The sequence below is a fragment of the Drosophila grimshawi genome, unplaced genomic scaffold (assembly GCF_018153295.1).
Source record: "Drosophila grimshawi isolate 15287-2541.00 unplaced genomic scaffold, ASM1815329v1 contig_311, whole genome shotgun sequence".
NCBI classification, from domain to species: Eukaryota; Metazoa; Arthropoda; class Insecta; order Diptera; family Drosophilidae; genus Drosophila; species Drosophila grimshawi.
This window is the reverse complement of record NW_025063098.1, coordinates 26,073,698-26,094,357: the sequence shown is the minus strand read 5'-3', so window position 1 is coordinate 26,094,357 and position 20,660 is coordinate 26,073,698. Positions and strand designations below refer to the sequence as shown.

Here is a 20,660-nt window from a genome sequence, read left to right as displayed (position 1 = left end):
CACATCTATCATTGGTTTTTTGGAGAGAATCTGGGGTTAACGAAACTGAATATAAATACCAAAAAGCGTCCAGTTTTATTTTATCATGAATATCGCATTGATACGATTACCAAATGTGATGCGATTATCAAATGTGGATTGTATTGCAATGCTTGTCAAAAACACTAAGAAAAAAAATCACAGTGCGCCACATTAAATTTCAGTCGGAGTATAATTCTTTTCATTTTGTTTTTAAAAATTTTCAACCTTATTAAATATGTAAAACTAAAATTGAGTACAAAATTCGCTATTAACATATTTTTTCGAGTGTACGTATAATGCATAATGTCAGCCTGTCTGCGAAATCACGATAAGGAAGTGTGCTATTAATTTGTATTTACATTTTCATGTTTGCATTTAGTTCTTGTAGTTCATTTTGAATTGAATGTTGTTTTTGTTGCTATCGTTGCTCATGTTTAAATAATCAGTTGTTGTGTGTTGTTGTTGCTGCTGCTGCTGCTGTTGCTGCTGACTTGCTAAAATATGCAGGGTAATTCATTTTCCAAACCAAAATATATTCCATGCATTACAAATGCGGCGCATGTTGCAGAAAATGTAAACCTCTCATGTAGAATTACATTGATATATCGATATCTATATATCTATCACCTTTCATGCAGACAGCATCCAATCAGCGATACAATTGTAAGAGCAAATAGCAAATCAAATACAAATCGTGTACCAGTAACATATGAAAAAGGGTATCAACTGCAGATTCAATTCGCGTCGATTTGACCGACTTTCAGTCACTAAAACTTTCTGAGTTTGCATATCAAATAAAAAGAAGAGAATGTAAGATTAAATTAAATTAAAATTCCATTAAAATTATTTGTTTTACTTTAAATATAACTTCTCGTTCCAAATCTAAGATACATTGGCCTATGCACATCTAGTTAAAATTCTCAACTAATGCAGGAGCAACTTAATGAATATGAAGTAATTTGTTCTTATGGCTCATGCTAGATTCATGCAATACTTCACAAGCTGATTAGTGCACTCCCATTGAACTATTATTTTGTTGGCCTTAGTTTGCCCGAAATATGAAGTAAGTTAATTGACAGTGTTCGAATAGCAGATACCACTGCATAGATTAAAATTCAGACTAATGAGTTTATCTCTGAGCAGGCCTACCAAATAAAGTCCCGCCTCAATCAAAATCTCTACATTTTAATCATTTCGCTTGAGACTTTCAAATCCTACAATTATTGTCTTTCTCCAGAGTAAATCAACTCATGAAATAAATTCATTTAATGTTTTTCTTATTTTATTCACCTGCCCAGTTGATTTTAATTTATCTTTGCGTAGTCGGTCATGTCTTTTTCCTCCTGCCATCAGCATATACAGGGTATACAAACAGAATCGCTGAACGTGCAGAGTCTTGTTGAAAAGTCAGCTTGGAGCAACGTGAACAGTATCAGAATCAGTACGAACGGAAACGAGGAAAACTTCCGCATCGATTTTCTAGTTTGCTCCAGGCGCTGTCAGTGCTAAACATATATATATATATATATATATATATATATATATATATATATATATATATATATATAATATATATCAAAACGAATGTTGCATGAGTTTTAAAAAGCGCTTAATTTTTGGTACGAGTCGGATGCTGAACTAAAGCGCTTATAGCTCCCACAACACCCCTGATTGGTAGCTCGTTGGTTGCCGTCCTTGGTCCTTGATACGTGCCGAGAACTGGCATTGTGTTTAGCGTTTGGTGTTAGTTTTGGTCTGCGGCTGTGTGGCTGCAGCGGAAGTGAATTCAATGCGGGCACCACCGAAAAGCACAATGCCATGCAATCATGGCCCAACAACAGGATGTCAGGAGAGATGCGACTGACTAGTAGCCAGGATGCGCCCAGTCAACACTCCCGAGGGCATTTCGACGAACGCTTAATTAAACCTTAATTTTTCATGACTGCATCTGAAATTTGAGCACATACACAAGTACTCACTTATACAGAATATATTCATAAATCATTGAAAGCATTCATTGTTTGTTATTGTTGTTGTTAGTGCTCATACTATATGCTGCTAGGGGATACGCCCAAAAGAACATAAGAACATGGTTCATGTCGGCTGTCTCCTTAAAAGCTCATCATCAACAGTGCGATGCAAAGGGAAGAAAGCCTTTTACATTCCCATTTCTTTTTTTTTTTTGCTCAGTCTGTTCACATTTGTAAAGTTGAGTGCAAAAAGATAAGCTGTAAACGCTCCATTGTTATACGAGCTGCGAATGCACTGAAATTAGTTCAACTGCAGTTTTATACCCAGTCGAGAGCTGGGTAATGAGGAGCTTATTGATTTTGTGGTAGTCGTAGGACATTAAACCCATGATGTGGATCTTGATAGATATTGCATTAAAGATTGTATATAATAATAAGATTATTTCCATTTTGCCAATACATTCCTGCCTTAATAATGCAATCATGCAATCAATATATTATTTTCAGAAGTCCCCTGATCAAACTCATAGATTAACAGCAAAACGTTGCCAGATTAAAATGAATTTAATTATTTTGAATAAGCAAAAACTTTGCTAAATAAATTTGAAAACTAAAACACATGTAGAAGAAATGTAGAGCAAAAGTTATTTTTTTTGTTCACTGTATCGGCAAATCTTTGTTGATTCAATATATGACAAAGAATATTGGATAATAAATCACGAATTTTGTGAAGCAGAAGTCCACAAATTCCAATAAATCAAGTACTGTGAGCGGAATAAAGTATGTGAGTAGGTTGTAAGTAGAATCATGTAACGTATTAATTTCGATCTAAAACTCAATCATACCAGTACAATTTAGATATTGGGCATCTTCAAGTCGAGCAGTGCTTAAGCAACATAGTTGTTTGTCGCATCAGCATCAGTTGTATTGTGTTCGCAAGTTGCACACTCGTCTCGACCTACGTTCTATCTGTGTCAAAATGGTGGCACGCACGATATTCTGCCCATGTTTTTGCACTCCAAAACTCTTTCGCTCTCCGTCACTATCTCTATCTCTATCTTTCTCTCTCTCTCTGACTGTTTCTTCCTCCCTCTTTGTCGCTTTGTTAACTGTCTCTTGTGTCGTCTTTGGTGTTGCTGTGTGCACATATTGACATCATTTTGACAAACAACGCCCTCACATGCTACCCCATCCTCTGCACCACCCCTACGTGGTTTCATTTCGTTGTGACATGTGCAGAAACACGCACTTCATGGACCTTTTGGCATTTCCGTTTCCTCTCTAGGGCTTGGCATATTTTTTTTTTGCGTATCTTGTCTTGTTTGTCTTTCAATAACTGCGTGTTTTGCTGAACGTTATGTGTGTGCGAGGTGTGCTTGGAAAGTCACAAAGTGTCATTAAGTCAAGTAGAGAAAGTTGCCCAGAATACAGAAACATATTAATGCAATGTTTCGAGCAATAAATGAAATCATTTAAATTCCTCAAAGTAATTCAACATTTTTCGCACTCATCTTTGCTTATTTTTTAATTCACCCTCGTCGTTTCAATGTCGCCTGCTTGAGTTATGTGTAAAAGATGTCGTTTTGGTAGTAAATATGTGAGTTATTTTTGTCTGTTTGTTGAGTAACATTTAATCAAATGATTATAAAGGCAGACACTTCCTTATACGAGTGACATTTTAAGACACGCGTCCTTAGTCCTTTATATATTGATGAGCACAAATGAGGGTTTGGGTATGTATGTGTGTGTAAGCTTCAATACTATATTTAATTCATTGCTTGTATAAATGTTGAAAGGGCATCCTCTTTGGCATTTCCAGTTTGTCCGTTAGCTTTCATTGCTCTCGTAATTTAATTGAACTAAAAACTTTAGCCGGCGCCGGCATAAAAGGGCGCATTGCTTTCCGGTTGGACTTTGCACTCACAAAAAAAAAGCAGCATATAAATATATATCATTTGTACTTAGAGGAAGACACAGAACGAAATTCTTAAGTCTTTTTCAACAATGGTTGTGAAACACGTGAAACTTTTGAAGTACATGTAAGTATCATGAAATAAAATCATATTAGACTTAGGCAGGAATGTAATTTATTAAATGAATATCTCGATCTAATTCAAAGGCGTATTGGGAACTTGAATCAACAATTTGTGAACTTAAAGGAAAGATGTTAGAATCTGATTTTATACTTTGAATTGATATTAAAAAAGAAGACACCAATGGAATTCAATTCTGTTACTAATATCGTTTCGCTGAGTGTGTTCTTTCATTAATATTAAGTGAAGCGTGTTCTCCAGTAACTCCCACTCCTTCTTCTCGTTTCTCTTAAGGTAAGCTGGAGAAAATGCAAGCTCACGTTGTCCTGGCTCATGTCCACGTCCTTGCCGTGTGGTTTCGGGTTTAATTAATGTTGAAACTGATTACATTTACAACATGACATGCGCAGGATACGCTGTGTGCCAAGTATGCAGTTACAAATGTTTCTCATTTTGGCATTGATTTAGCTACAGCCACGTTTTGCTACCTTATCCTACTACCAGTACTTTCTCCCCCTCTCTCTAAGCCATGTCACTGACATGTGCCTTGGGAAAAACGGAAAGAAAAATGGCAAATTGCTAACAAAATGGGGATAGAGAGAGTGGGCGTAATGGGGGGGATGGAGGGAAGGGGGGTGCGTGCGTAAGTTTTGGGTTCAACTTATTGTCGCTTAATTGCAGCATTTCCGCTCCCAACCAGATTGGTCTTGGTCAAGTGCAAAATACCGCAATTGCAATCGGGTTCAAGTTGACGGTAAGTGGATTGTACGTAAAAGAATACTTACACATATATGTATATAAAAATGTGTTGGTAAGTTTAGTTACGCATCGATGTGGATGAATGAAATAGTTATTTCAAGATCGCAATTTAAAAGGAACGAGATTAGATTAGTTTAAATGAGGTATGCTTTTAATAATATTACTCTTTTTTTTATAAACATAAATCGCCTGGGTGACGTAAGCTTTGAAGGTGATCTTAAGACTCAAATTTGGAAGAGTGTAATTGAATGTTACTTAGATACGAAAATTTTACTTGTTTCTTAAGCTTGTGGTAGCTTGAGTGATCAAGTGGGCAGTGGTACTTGATAGAATTTCGGGTCTTGGTGAATCCGTCAGAGTCTTCTTCTATCAAGTGAACTGATCTGCACAATGTTTCCAGCAAGTTGTTTGCTTTATTTCATAATTTAGAAATGTAGTGTGCCTTTAAAGTATTTAAAAATTAGATTGGCGGGCTACTTTTAATAAATGTTTATAAAAACGCTGACAAGAAGTAATGGCTCTGTAAATTGATTTTCAAACAAAGAAAATTGCAAAACCAATAACCCAAATAATTTAATCAAAATCATATTCTTCTCTCCCTCTCTAAAACTAAAATCCATAGATTTTGGTCTGGATTAGCCAATTTCAATTCAAAGTGTAGCCAAGGCAAAAGTCGAGACAGCCGCAGGTAAAATGTGATTATCGTTAATCTATTTATCCAACATCTTGCTAAATGCAGCAATTATTTATATTTAATAGAATTCGATTGAACAATTTTAGTTAAATTCAGTGTAAGCAATTTGATTGCCGACGGTTTGTGTAATTTATTTTTGGCTGTTTGCCAGGCCAATTGCATTTCAAATATTTAAACAGATTGCAATTATAAGCGCATGAGCTGTAAAAATGTTGCTAAATTCTTTAAAGTTAGCCGACAAGCTGGCGAATATTAACTATTTAAATAACTTAGCCAGATTTTAAACAAATTGTATTTACATTGCAATTTATTTATTTATGGAGCTTAACTTTCGCAGTTGGCCTTTTGCTAATTGCAATTGTAAATTGAGTAAGCTAAATGCCATTTCCATTAGCTGCAGTAATTTGGAAAGTGGAAAATTTGGACTGCTACACGAGTTTCTCATTAATATGTCAAGTGGTAAATATCGATTGTTCCGCCTACTTCACAGTTGACCCACTTACCGAGATTAAAATAAAAAGTACATCGATGAGGCAATTTTCCCAACGATGCTCTAATCAAGACGAAAACACTTTTCGTGATGGATGATGCTAATGTCAGAGTATCACCCGCATCAGGTGGTGTTAAAGTCGCTCTCTGTGTGTGTTTATGTGATAATGAAAATTAACAATACCCAGATGAGCAACACAGCGCTAAAGAGCAACACACGCCACAGGCGGCAATCATAATCAACTCCAACAACAACCACTGCAAAATTAGCTCGACTGAGTGTTACCCTAGACGTATTTTAACAGCACATGCTAATGCTAATTGCTGTTTATTTAACAATTCAACATTGTGTGTGTGTGTTTTTAATTTTGGAAGGACACGTCGACTGGCAGGTACTCTGTTTACTCTGTGTAATGTAGCAGAATATTTGAAAATGTATTATACATTTTATTATTGAATTGTGGAATTTCATTTAAATTTTGTTTAAGTCGGTCATTTTCATTAATAAAAAAATCATAGAAAATCATGTAATATTTAAGCTGTATAATAATAAAATACAAAATTGCATCATAAATATTCCTATATCCATTGCCTTACAATTTCATCATTAAACAAATTAATATAAAAACAGCATAAATGTATTTTAATATTTTTCTATAATATAAAAACAATATTAATGTGTTTTTTATATTTTTCTCACTGGTTCAATAATAATCTTATAAATTTAAGGCATTACAATACGCCCATTTTATATGAATAATATAATATAATATATAAAATATAATAAAAATGCTGTGTGTTTATCGCACTTAAAATAAAGAGTTTATAAACAGTCATGTCCGGTTTTAATATTCTCCACACAAATGTGTGTTCAAAGTGTACCACAAATTAGCTTAGTCAAGCTGAATTTAGGTTAGCTGGTTGGTTGTTTCACTCAATTCAGCTGCCTCGGTAAAGGATATGCACAAGAGCAAGGTAGCACAAGGAAAACAATCGTCAACCAAAATCCCTTTTGTCAGCTTTTCCCTTTGATATTTTGATGTTGTTTGTTATTGTTGTTGTAGTTGTAGTTGTAGTTGCCTGTCGGCTGCTGATGATGTTTTCAATTCCGAAGAAAAGTTTATTTTTGACAAGCATAAATTGAATCAGAGCAAATGGCAACCGGAACGGAGAAAAGTGCGAGATAGAAAGAGAGAAAGAGGCGGGATTGAAGTCTTTGACATTGATTGGATTAAGCCAAGAGGAGCTCGGTTAGCTGAGTGACTGCCTGACTTATAATGCCGTTAAGAAGAGCTTTCCAATCAATGGCAGCCACTTGCGCTAATTGCCAAGCGGGATGCAAATGAAGTGACAAGTGAACTGAAAGACAAGAGTCGCAAAAGCAAAAGCCGTACACATATATATCTATATATATATAGATAGATGAATATGAATATATATGCATATATGCATATGCATGAGCTCTTTCATGCATCTAGGAAAAAAAGTGGCAAAGGTAAATTGAGTACTTGCATCATGTTAGTTTATAGAAGCTTAATTTGTGTTTTGGTATTCTGGTTTAGTTTTTCTCTCTGTGTAACGCCCATGCTGCAAATGAAATGAAAACATGATAATAATATAACAGCAGTTGAACCAACTCCAAAGCGATAAGCCAAATGAAATGAGAGTTCAGAGCTCAGTTGAAGAAGCAGTTGAGATGCAGCTGCCACAATGAAGTGTCGCCTCCTCCAGCTGCTATTGCTGTTATCTGGTATATTAGTTGCTGTCTCCAGTCGCAACTTAGATCCGGAGTTGGAGTCGGAGTTCAATGCAAACTATATCGAGCAAGTGCTGCGCAATATGAATCCAAGCATTGATCCTTGTGAGGATTTCTATGCCTTTGCTTGCGGCAATTGGAGTGCAAATTATAAGGATACCCAAAACTATTTGGATATGCCTGGCTATTTGGATTACAAATACAATGCACAGCTGTTGACGGTGCTGGAGAAGCAACATCTTCAAGGTGGCATTTATGAACAGCTTTTGGCTTATTATGTGTCGTGTCGAGATTTGAAACAGCCGGCTTTGAATGAACTGTTGCATCGATTGGAGCTCGAGCTGCAGCTGGAGTGGCCCATCTTTCGGGGGAATCAAAGTGAAATGTGGCGCAATGAAACTCAATTCGATTGGCTGTCAATGTTGGCCAAGTTGCGTGCTTATGGCCTGAACGGGATATTTATCAAACAGGATGTGAATGTGCGACGCGAGAATGGTACGCATTATGTGATTCTATTGGCGCCACAACCATCAGAGGCACCTCCACTAACTGAACAGGAGATACATCATTTGTATGTGGCTTTTGGACTCGATATGCAGCTGGCCAAAAAGCTGACAGCGAAATTAATGCAACTGGAGTGGAGATTGAAAAATGTGAAAAGAGATGCAGCAGTCAGTGAAATGTATGAATTGAATTTGTTGCAGCTGCAACAGCAACTGCCACAAATCGATTGGCGCCATTATCTTAAAATGGTGCTGGGAGCGCCTCCACCAGCAACGCAGCTGCTGCAAGTCTCCTCACTGAGCAGCAGATATTTGGAGCAATTGCAAACAATACTCGCCGAGAGCTCAAATGAGACAATCTGTTATTATATTATGTTCAAGTTGCTCTACGGCCTGAGTGAGGAGCTGCCTGTGGGCGGAAATCGTAAAATGTCCTGTGTGCTGCAGCTGCGAGGACATATGCCGCTGGCCATGAACTACCTGTACGAACAGCACTATTATAAGGTACACAGACAGCGAACTGATGCAGCCCTACAGCGTTTGCAGCGCGGATTGAGTGGTGAATTTGAGCGTTTAGTTCTGGAGAATAATCTACAATTGAATGGCGAGGAGCAATCCCTTGTGCTGGAGGAGCTACACACTTTGCGCCTCAAGATATGCAATATGCCACGTGACTTACAAATGAAAGAGCTCACGGCTTACTACAGAGATGTGCAGCTGCAGCCAAATGATTTCTATGGCAACAAACTGCAACTGCTGCGTTTCTATCAGCGACGCGAACAGCAGCAGCTTAAAAATCAAGCCGGCTCCTTTGCAGCACATGATTACTATCAACAGGAGCCGCTTCTTGCACGCAGCTCGTCACCGGTGAAAATCTTTCAGAATGCCGTGGTGTTGCCACACGCCTATTTGCAGCTGCCACTGTATGACGCACGTCTCTCCGTAATGCTGCAACATGCCCAGCTGGGCTTCATATTGGCTCATGAGTTGCAACATGCTTTCGACCTTTTTCACATTGTCTACGATGCACGGGGCAATTACAACCAGACGGGCGTGCATCTTCTCGAGCATTTCGGCAACTTTACCAGCTGCTACACGAGAGGCAATTCGGAGCAATTGCTGTTATCCGAGAGCATGTCGGATATTGTGGGTCTGCGCCTGGCCTATGACTCTTACTTTAATCATCGGCAGCGGGTAGAGCAGCAGCAATCAGTTGAAGATTACACGGAAGAGCAGCTCTTCTTTATCAACTCGGTGCAGTTTCTGTGCGCCAACATGGAGAGGATTATGATTGTAAACACCACTAGGGATGTGGAACATGGCCTGCACAATGAACGCGTCAATCGTAATTGGCCCCATCACGACCAGTTTGCCAAGACCTTCAATTGCACGCCGGGTCAGGCTATGTTTCAGCCGAAACCGTGTCGCCTCTGGTAGACCAGACGGGCATAGTCGAAAATTGCGTGCGGCTAATAAGCCCAAATATCGATTAACAATCAGCGTCTTTTTACGACCATTGTTAGCCCTGGTAGACATTAAGTTGATGTGAATTGTTTGTAGCAGGCATATTTATTCTATCAATAGCTTGCTTATTTGAAAATTTATAAATATTTAATTCAGAATATACAATGGGCATATATAACAATAAATATACTCCAGAACTCTTATCGCACATTTCTACTATGTTTTGAATTGAATTGATTAGCATTATCGATAGTTTGAAGTTCGATTGTTGGCATCGATAGGGTTCTATCGATTGGAAATTCAAGGAGGGTTTATATAATAACAGTTTCTTTTTCAAAATTGACATTTAAAGAGCACCTCCTTCATATTTTTCATTTCCTCATTTAAGTTTTAATATTACGTGATCACTAATTAACTACACTGCAATTTAAGTTTAGGCATAGAGTATCGCTGTGTCTATCACCACTCTCGCACTTGCTCAATATTTACTCGTGGGTGAATAAGCTGTTTGTTCCAGTTAACTCGATTATCTGGAACAAGAGACCACAGTGAAAACAATCGTCAACCGAAAATCTTTTTTGTCAGTTTTTTCCTTTGCAATTTTGCTGTTGTTTGTTGTTGCCTGTCGGCTGCTGCTGAAGTTTTCAATTTACAAAGAAAGTTAATTTGTGTCAAGCTCAAATTCAAATCAGTGGAAATGGCAACTGGAATGAAGAAAGAAGATGCTCTTTTATCGTGAGGAAAGGAAATACTGAAGAGCTATTCCTTCTACCAACTTAAATGAAACGTGAAAAGCATCATTTGTATTAAAAGTTTTCAGCACTGGAATTTCGTAGACGGTAGCGTTATGTCGAGCACAAGTGGGATTACTTGCACCGTGTTTCCAGTGGGATGGCAAACAAAACAAGCCCACGGTTCGACCTTGAGCAGGCATAAGGCAACAGCAACAGCAACAGCAACAATGACAACAATGAAACAACACCACGCAACGATAACAACAATGTGCATAAATTACAGCACGGCCTTCATTATAATGTAAATGCGACCACGCCCATTACTTTATACTTCTGTTCATTCGTTCATTCGTTCATTCATCCATCCATCCATCCAATCATCCAAGCCATCCATCCATCCGGCCATTCATGATGTCAACTTTCGCTTTGTGTGCAAATCATTTGCAACAAAAGGGGAAAAGAGGGGAAAATTACTCTCATATATATATAATATATTGCATATTCGCATTGTATTTCATTTAATTTATGGCGCATATATTTTGATGGCAATTTATGTGGCCCACGCACGTGTTGCATTTGGATGCAAAGGCGACACTAGGAATTGTGGGCACGCGCCCCAAAAGTGTTGCAAATTTAAATTGTGTCAGTGGTGGCTCGGACGTTGTCAGGAATGCGCCTTGGGGCATGGATAGTCTTGTCCGACACTTGATACAAAAGTCAACAGAGAGACAAATAGCGGTCACCACACAGTGGGGCAATGTGGTCAATTTTCGATCAAACATATTTCGTACTTGAACCAGAACCTCTGCAGAAACATGCTATAATGCAGCCCACTCAGATTTAAAGCTCAACTAGAAAAATATATAACTATATATTATTTTGTATTTTTGTAGTTTTCAACGCTATCTGAAATCGATATGTATCGATATCTTGTCCACAACAAAAACCATCTAATCAACACATTAAAATTAAAGAATCTTTAGCAATGGAAATGGGATATTCTTCTCTATAGATTTCCGGGTCGATTTACGGCTGATGACAAAGTCAATTAGAGTACACATATTTGTTGTGGCATATATTTACAACCAGACAACTGCAAACCAATTATAAAAGTACATTTCATTTGCGAGTTTCTATCTTGTTTTTGTAATAAAATTTTTATATATATATATATATTTTTTTGTGCAGTTAACTTCAACGGTTTATGACCACTGTTTGGCTGTTGTAGGGTTTCGCAACCCATAAAGAAATTCTCGTTCATATATTTCAAAACAAACGACAGCCGCGGGAGCCATGGAAATGCCGCACATTTGGTGGCCATCTCACCAATTGGTCACTTGATACACATTCAACGAACCGGTCCACTTGTAAATGTATCTTTTTTTTTCTTTCAAATTGTATTTTTTTTATTTTTGCTCTTTGTTCCGGTCTGCGTGGTGCGCTTTAGCAAGGCGGGGGACGGGAGAATGTTTATGCATGGCTTTTGCTAATTACTGCGAGTGTACAACAAATTAAAATGCAATTTAAGCAGCCAGAGTGGCAGCTGCTGTCTGCTTGCCTCGTTTGCAATTTTGTTGCATTCATGTGCAGTTAGTTGGCCAACAATTGAGCCTACACACGAGAGCTTAGCCAAAGCCAAATCCAGAGTTCTGTTAACGAAGTTTTTTTTTGCCTTTCAGTCAAATGTGGGTTAAATGCTTTTTGCGGCGCCGCAATTTGAAGTTGCCTCTGTGTGTGTTTATGTTTGTATTTTTATCTTTTTCTTTGTGCGCCAAATGCAGATTTTCAATTTGGCCAAGTGATGCAAAAAACCTATTTCATTTAAATAAATTCAATTGTAGCATTTATAACAAAAACACTCAGCACAAAAAAATATATATCTGTATAATGAAGTCAATTAGCTCGACAATTTTCCGGCTATACTAAATCCAATTTGAGTACAATTTGTTAGATTGTTTTTTCTTTGTTTATGTGGGTGTGTTTTGCAGAGAATTCGTAATGAATTACAACATTATTACACAGTTGGGAGTTATAATTTAAAGGCAAGCGGTTGGCTTTTGAGGAGTAATTAACAAAAAGTAATTATGATAATACTTCTTTTCGAATGGAAGTGTATTAAACGGGAATTAAGCAGCTGATGAGTTAGGCAGAGTTGAAGCTGGAAAAGTGCGTAATAAGTATCTTAAAATAACAGGGTGTCAAATTATCGGAATTTGATTACTTAGGGAACTGATACGGTTAGGATACAAAACAACAGTGTTAAAAACCAAGTGAGAATATCCGTTATGCTGTACGCTTCCGATATATTAGTTAATAATAATATCAGTTGCGGTAACTGGTTCTTAAAAATGTAGACTTTTCAACCCAATTCCGTTGTCGGTTCTGAAGTTGAATCGGTTAATTGCGGTTAACGGTTCCTGGTTGGTCCCGTGGAAAATACATAGCGATGGAGGCCAAGGCATTATCAAGTTGGATTAGATCAGCTTACATCACTCCTAGGTATAATATAAGTGTCCATTTTGTAAGTCTACATTACTCGATATTTTGAATTTTTAAGAAAAGTAAAGAAACTCATTTCTTCCAGTTCCCTTTTATATACCTAATTTGTCATAAATATATTACCGTTTTATATATCGACTCAAATATATTTATCAATAATCAGTATTTGATCTTCCTCTATATCATCATATGAATTCTCCACCCCACTCATGTACTAAGTGCTAAGCCTGAAGTCTCTACTACTAACAACAAATCAATTTATCAAATAACATAATAAATGAAATTGACTAGCAATGTTTTGTCATTATCAAACTATGTTTACTACTATTAGCGGTCTACTGATAGCCAATGAACTCATTGCAACTGAGCCTTATCAACACCAATAGTCATTATCATTATTCGCTCTATTCGTGTGTCTTTGTGTGAGTTGCTTTTAATATAGAAATTACGCATATGCCTCGTTGCAATATTTGATTCATTAAATATGCTGCGACGGCTATTTGAGTGAAATCATTGCCACAAATTGTTCCGTCAGTGGTCGGCAAACACCAGCCCGACCAGACCGCAAATGCAATTTGATCTAAAGCAAACAAGTTATTTGCAGACATGCAATGCGACGACGATGACGACGAGAGAATAAACTTGTTTTCCGTTAAATATTACGAGTAATTATAATCAAATTTCCGGCGTTAAATGCAAACTATGTCAACTAAATAAGATTTTACATGCGCTACAAAGTTCGTCCCATATATACACATACATCAATCTACGTATCTTGACAGGCAGACGGTCTCTACACTCTGAGATAAAAACTGTTCTAAATTCAACTTTCTTTCGTTAACTTAGACTAGTTTAAAACGGCGTAAATTTATTGGGCGCGTATTCGCTTTCGAGTTTCAGACTGTGAAGTTATGAACTTCGCACAAAATTATTATTCTACAAACAGTGCAAACTTCAAAATATAAAAAACAATATTGCAAGTGCTCGCCATTTTGAAATACAAAAAACAGATTTTGGAAGCGTTGTTTTTCTTTCAATGTTAAACAAACCAAAAATTAGCATATATACATACTTCAAATAAGTATAAAACATTAAGAGCTAGCAATTTAAGAACCAAAATACTTAAATTATGCTGATTAAATTGAATTTGAAAATTATATCAGCAATGATTTAGACTTTAATCCATTGTTTTGATTTAAAAACGCTACTGTTTTCCAATAATAAAGAATTTTTTGTAACTACATTATAAGAATATTGTACTTAATTTGAATACAAAATTATCTATATTTTGTCTGAGTGCAGATATATATATACATGTACATATATATATACATGTACAAATATCTTAAGTGACAGATGAGAATTAACTGTCTAGAGTCGTATCGAGTCAACGCTCGGCACTCGTCAGCCGGCACTTTGGTCAGTCAATTATTTATGCTGACACTTAGTACGCTTGTGACTGCAAGATAATTGGCAAAACGAACACACACACACACACACACATGCAGAGACTGCAACACACAAGCACACACACACAAATCTATACGCGGCAAACGTGGCGTATGCGTAATGCTGATTTGATGCCCATGTTAATGCGTTGGTAAACAACATTAGCACAACGACCATTCACACACAGACATACACACACACACAGATGCACACGCACGCATAAATTAAGTGTGTGGCATGTTGAGCCAGGTAGTAGACATGACCATAGACACCATAAAAATCATTTAATGCACTCTGTCAATTTTAATGGCCTTCGATTGGCGCTGCAAATTTGCAAATTTGGTTGTCAAACCCCAAAAGCGGTGGTCGCCGCATTTAATTGCCACTTTCTGTGGCAAGTAATGGGGAGTCGGGGTGCAGGTGCTAGCTAAAATCAAAAAACTTGTCAATTAACTGGAAAAGTCTGTAAAACTTTGCGTAATTACAGTTTGTGCCAAGTTTAGACAGAACGGAAGCAAATAACTGATTTGGTTGGTAACAAAAAAAAAAAAGAGAGTAAAATAAGTGAAAACTTAAAAAATAAACAAAAGAAAATATAATTAAGTAAAGTGACGGATGGACAGTGTTAAGAAAACTAAACGGAAGCCAACAGAAAAAGTAGGTGATGATGAGTTCAGTTAAAAACAACAGAAAAACTTTGCAGACTGAAAACGATTCGTTATCACAGTGAAAATAACTGAAGACCAAGAAAGAACGGTTATCTGATTTAAGTACTATTCGTCTTGGATAAGTTGGAAAAGTTCGACTGTACTTCACATTTTCTCTTTGTCTACCAAATCTTACGAAAGTGTTAACACAAAGATTAAATGCACATGTGGAATGAATGAGTACACTCACAACACTTTATCACCTAGCATGCATGCATGCATGATGATTCATATTGCATTGGATTTATTATTATGACTCCCATTGTTGTATAACTTTGTTGCTCATTTGATATCATATAACTTGGAATTGCCGACACATTTTTTTGTATTGAATTTTTTTATTTGTCAGTGGATGCCTAAACAAATAGGCTGTGTAATTTGCAGCTTATCGGTTTAACCGGACTTTGAGGCTTCGAGGCAAGTGCCGCTTGCTGCAAACAATTAGCCAAAGTGTCGTCGTAGCAACACCAAAAACAACAACATGCAACATTTTATCCATCAAACTGTGCATATGGCTAAGCTCATAAAATCCCGGACAAACATTGTTGACTGGCGCCGTCGCTGAAGCCGGAATGGGGCGCGGTTCGTCACGGCATAAGCACACACACGCACACACACACGCACACACACACACACACACACACACACACACACACACACACACACACACACACACACACACACACATAGAAGCTTTCATTCACATCACATTTTTTTCTTTTTTTGTTATTTTTACAGCTCATGTTATTGTTTTTGGTTTGTTTACGCTTCATTTGGATTTTTCACTAGGTTTCATTTGCCTTAAGTGGATTCCATTGCTAATTAACCGTTGGCGCTCAAAGCTCAAATATTAATAATGCAACATTTATTGGCAAAATTATGAAATATATATATAATCTTTACTTTATACAAGACAAACGCAAAAAATGTGTTCATAGAAAATAAAAACAAATAACAGTAGCTATAATGAATTTCCATTGAATATTCAGATCTATTTACATAAATAAATAGCAATGAGCAATGAGGTATAAAGAGTTCTATTTATCCAATTATGGCGGCTTTATAAGGTATATATAAATACCTAGATATACATATAAGTATGTGCGCATAACAAGATGCCATAAATAAGCATTGGGCAAATAAACAGCTAGTCAAACAAATTGGTTATGTATTTTGTTGTTAAATTGGCATAGCGCTAAATGTGCCATACGTTTGTTTGTGCGATTTTTTTTTTTTTGTAGTTTTCTGTTTACGCTAATCAAAGTGAGGGGCAGCATTTAAGACGCATTCAACCTCTCTCCATTTGAGAGTGTTATTTATTTTATTTTTGCACATTTTGAAAGCCGCTTAACAACACCAATTTATATTCCATTTGCTTTGAATGGACAGCCAGGAGTCGGGAGGATTGTACAGAGCGAAAAATTAGTTGGACTACCACACATTTCTACTGAAATCTTACTTGAACTAAGATCAAAATACTGAAAGTAAAAATTGCTACGGAACTCTTACTTGACATTAGAATACTCAAAGTAATTTCAATCTTCGTAGAATATTATAATCAGATTTTATATTTTTTCCTTGATATTTTCTCTCTGTGTGTGTTTTATGCATTTGAAATGGAGCACAGTTGAACAAATTCATTGCAGCAATAAAACAATGCAATTAAAATGGCTACCAGGAAGGAAGGGGCGGGAAGTGGATTGTTACTGGACGTATATGGGTCACAGGACTACAAAAAGTTGCAGAGCCATTTGTAGTCTGTTAGCTGCCCACTCGGAAAAAGCCATTACAATGTCCATCGACAAAACTGCTGACAGGCAGGCTTGTGCCCAAAAACTCGACAAGGAGCTACAAAGAGAGAGAAAGAGAGAGGGAGCGAGAGAGTGAGAACGGAAGGCAGGAGATTTTCACTAGCTCGGAAACTGTCAGTGCACACTTGACATCCAGGACACCAAGGACGACATGGGCAAGGCTGCAGAGCGGAGCTAATTCAAGTTTTTAACATGCAGTAGTCAGTCTCTGTCAGTGCAGCAAGTTTTTAGTCAACACTCTTGCTGTTGCATAACAGCGATGAGCACAGCAACAAAACGACAACGACATTATCATTAATTAATCATTATGCCCACGCCCAGAATGCAGCCATAGAATCCATTGAGAGCAAATGCAATAAAACTAAAAACTAGAAAGAAAGACAGCTCTATGCGGCATGATGAAGATTTAATACACTTGCAGGGGAGAATCCAACTGATTACATCATTCCAAAATCCAACCCACTGCTCCTATGGGAACTAAATGATATAGTGACATCAGTAAAAATACAGATATGTTCAAAGTTTACCAAATTAGATGCAAGACTGAAACGAGTTCACTTAGGGAGGAGACGTGGCTATTGATGCTGATTGAGTATATATTGCTGTATATACCTTATGTAATTGAAAGTCTCTCATTCCATGTATTTAAATTGTAATACCCTTATGCAAGGGTATCACAAGCGACGACAACGACGACATAAAAATGAAATGCCAACAGTTGGTGGCAACTAGGCAACCCGAGCCAATCAGCTGGTGTGGGTCAAATGTTTGGTTTCGTTTGAACAGCCACCCACCCACAGCCAAAAAATAGATACTTTCCATTGCATAAAATTTGTGTGTTGTGTGTGTGTGTGTGTGTGTGTGGGTGTGTGGGGACATCGATGATAAATGTTTGTCGGTTGAGATTGCACAAGGGGAAAATTAATGGTTGCCCTAGCGGTATGTTGTCTGCTTTTGTCGGGTTGTTTGGTTTTTCGATTGTTCGTTTCGGTTGTCTGCTGTGGGTTGTCGAGTTTGAGTGTGTGGCATCCGTTGCACTTGCCTGGCAACTCATGGCAACCAATGTGCACCACAACACAGGTGGTGTTTTACGATGCTTGTGCAGGACGTGAAATTGCACTTGATTATAACTCACAAACTGTGTTAGATAGTTTGAATTTAGTTATTCATATATTCAAATCTGAAAATGTATTAAGTGGAATTATTATATCAAGTTTTATCAACGTTAAAATATTCACAGAGATATGAGGTAGCAAGGTTTTAAACAATTATAGTTCTAATCATTTTTATATAAGACCGGTAATTTTTTATTTCCTTGATATAAATTATAGATAATTGCTAAACGAATTAAAAATGGGTAAAAATGGTTATGAACGGATTGAAGTTGTGTAAAATAATGCCGAAGAAAGCATGTACGGCCCCCTAAAATATATATTCTTGATCAGCATCGAAAGACGAGTTCATTTAGCGATCTATATGATCACAGAGCCAGCTTTGCGAATATCGATACAAATTGATTACCGATAGCAGTAACAAATACAATCGAAAAGACACACCCTTCCAATTAATATATTATGTACATTGAAATATAAGTGATCAGCTGCAAAAATATTCAAAATCGAAAAAGAAACGCAGATGTTATTAACCAAAACATATTTTCACATTGAACACAACACAATCAGAAATATGTATTTAACAGCTGTGCTTGGGATACCTTCTAAATTTATTTATTAATTGAGTTTTCATTCCATATTTTCCAAATGAATTCGTTTATTATTTTAAATGCTCCATTCTTTTCAATAGCTAACGTGCTGGTAAACATATTATTGCCAGCTGATTTGAGTGCAACTCTAATTCCCAGTCTCCAATTAAATGCTAAGTACACACACACACACACATGCAAATTAAGTATTCAGCATTCAGTTCCAGTCGGTTGGATTATATTATCAATGCTGCTCTTTGGGTTTACTAAAGCTTAACAACCTGTTTCAAAAGGCAGCTGCCATTCATGTGGAAAATAAAATGTAAAAGAAATCCATTACAATATTTTCGCTTTCACCGCTCGCTGCGGTGGCTGTTGCTGCTGCTGCTGCTGCTGATGGCTCTTTTATCTGATTCGACAACAACAAAAACAACAAATCCATGACCTTTGTGGTTGCCATCTCCCCCCACCCATGTCTCCCTCACTCTTTGACTTAATTACACATGGGCCTGCCATCTATCATCTCTGCCCCTCTCCCCCTACATGTTTTATCCAGCAATTCCCCTCTCTACAGACTGCACTGCCTACACACAAATTTGGGTCAGCCACTAAGCGTAAGTGAGTGTTATGTAAATTACAGCGCGCACAGCTTAAAAGGACCTGCCAGCTCTGCATTCCCCTCTCCCTCTTCTACCACTTTGCTTTGCAGCTTAGGGCTTTTTTTTTTCTTCGTTTTTTGTTTTTAATTTTTTGCCAGACAAAACTGGAAACGCTGATGCCGCACCCGATTTGAGGAGCCGTTAGCTAAACTAAACTGCTGGCATTTCATTTCTCGTGGTGCGTTTTTAATTTAGCTGCAGTTGGCAGCTGCAAAGTGCTCATCATGCGTGTGTATACAAATACCGGGAGAAAATTAGCGTACTAAAACAAAATTCGACTCACTCTGCAATAAGTGCAAATCAATATTTTTGTAGCAAAAATGTACTATTAAAAATTAATTTTAATAATAGTTAAGTTATGCAAAAAAATTGTTAAAATATATATTTAATATAAGTCGGCTTGTTCGAATTCCATACTATTTATAGTTCTTAATACTTAATATTTATTTCTTTATATATATATATTTGTTAATGGTATTCTTTTAATAAAGTTTCTTATGAATAAAATCGTTAAGTCCGAATTCATTTCTTTAATAAGCATCCTACAAATATTAAATCTGAAACGAATCACCATATTTTTCTCTCTGTGCATAAGTGTGCGACAGGGGTTGGGCACACTGCAAACAAATATGCAGCTGCAACCAGGAGAAAAACAGCAGCAGTGGCAAAGCTGATGAAATGCTCAATTGTAGAAAAGTCGCTGACATCGCTGACGTCGGCCGAACGGAGATTATATCATAACCACAGTCACACACACACATACATACTACGTACATATATTGTCATCAGTATGTATCGTCATCATCATCACCAGCGGGAATATAATAATGATCAGTGGCTCTCTGCCTGCTATAATGCCACATGCGTCGGGCATTGACCATGACGAAGAGCAGCGCCAAAGCAGAATGTAAATAAAGCACAATAACAAGACAAGACACGACAACAAATAAGTAGGCATAAAGTGCACTCGGAAAGTGCACGACTTGAAGATACCCCTTGTTATAATGTTTAATGGCGGTATTCACATCCACTGAGATGCAAAAAGTTTCATGAAGAATTTTGTGGACTTGTGTTGTTAGCTTCTGATAAATATTGAAAATCTGATTACATTTCTTATTGCATTTAAGTAAAGATATCTAAATTTAATTTTGTTTATATAGTTTATATTATGATTGTTGCAGATATAAAAACCATAACTTCGAAAACTTAATATTGTATTTAATAACTTACCTGTCAGTGTGCAACGCTATTCCAAATAAAATTCTGAAAATAAATAAAAGTTTTATTAATATTAAGATTACTTCAGTTGATATATTTGCAAAGACGTAAACTAGAGCCGCGTATTAAAAACACAAGCCCGGAAACACATTGCCTAACCCAGTTTTCCCACACACATTTCCACAAAATCAA

The 20,660-nt window shown here is 37.0% G+C and overlaps 2 protein-coding genes across 2 annotated transcripts in view; one reads left to right on the top strand and one right to left on the bottom strand.

Annotated features, from left to right (window-relative positions):
- Positions 1–20,660, bottom strand: part of LOC6568485 (ankyrin repeat domain-containing protein 50) — a 41,734-nt gene that overhangs the window by 13,380 nt on the left and 7,694 nt on the right. The window contains exon 2 of the mRNA XM_001994406.3: positions 20,481–20,513. The gene's annotated coding sequence lies outside the window, so the exon portion shown is untranslated. The remainder of the gene's footprint in view (positions 1–20,480; positions 20,514–20,660) is intronic.
- Positions 7,677–9,784, top strand: LOC6568486 (neprilysin-4). The gene has a single exon (XM_001994407.2). It carries the CDS (start codon positions 7,677–7,679, stop codon positions 9,660–9,662), a length of 1,986 nt encoding a protein of 661 aa, XP_001994443.1. The 3' UTR covers positions 9,663–9,784.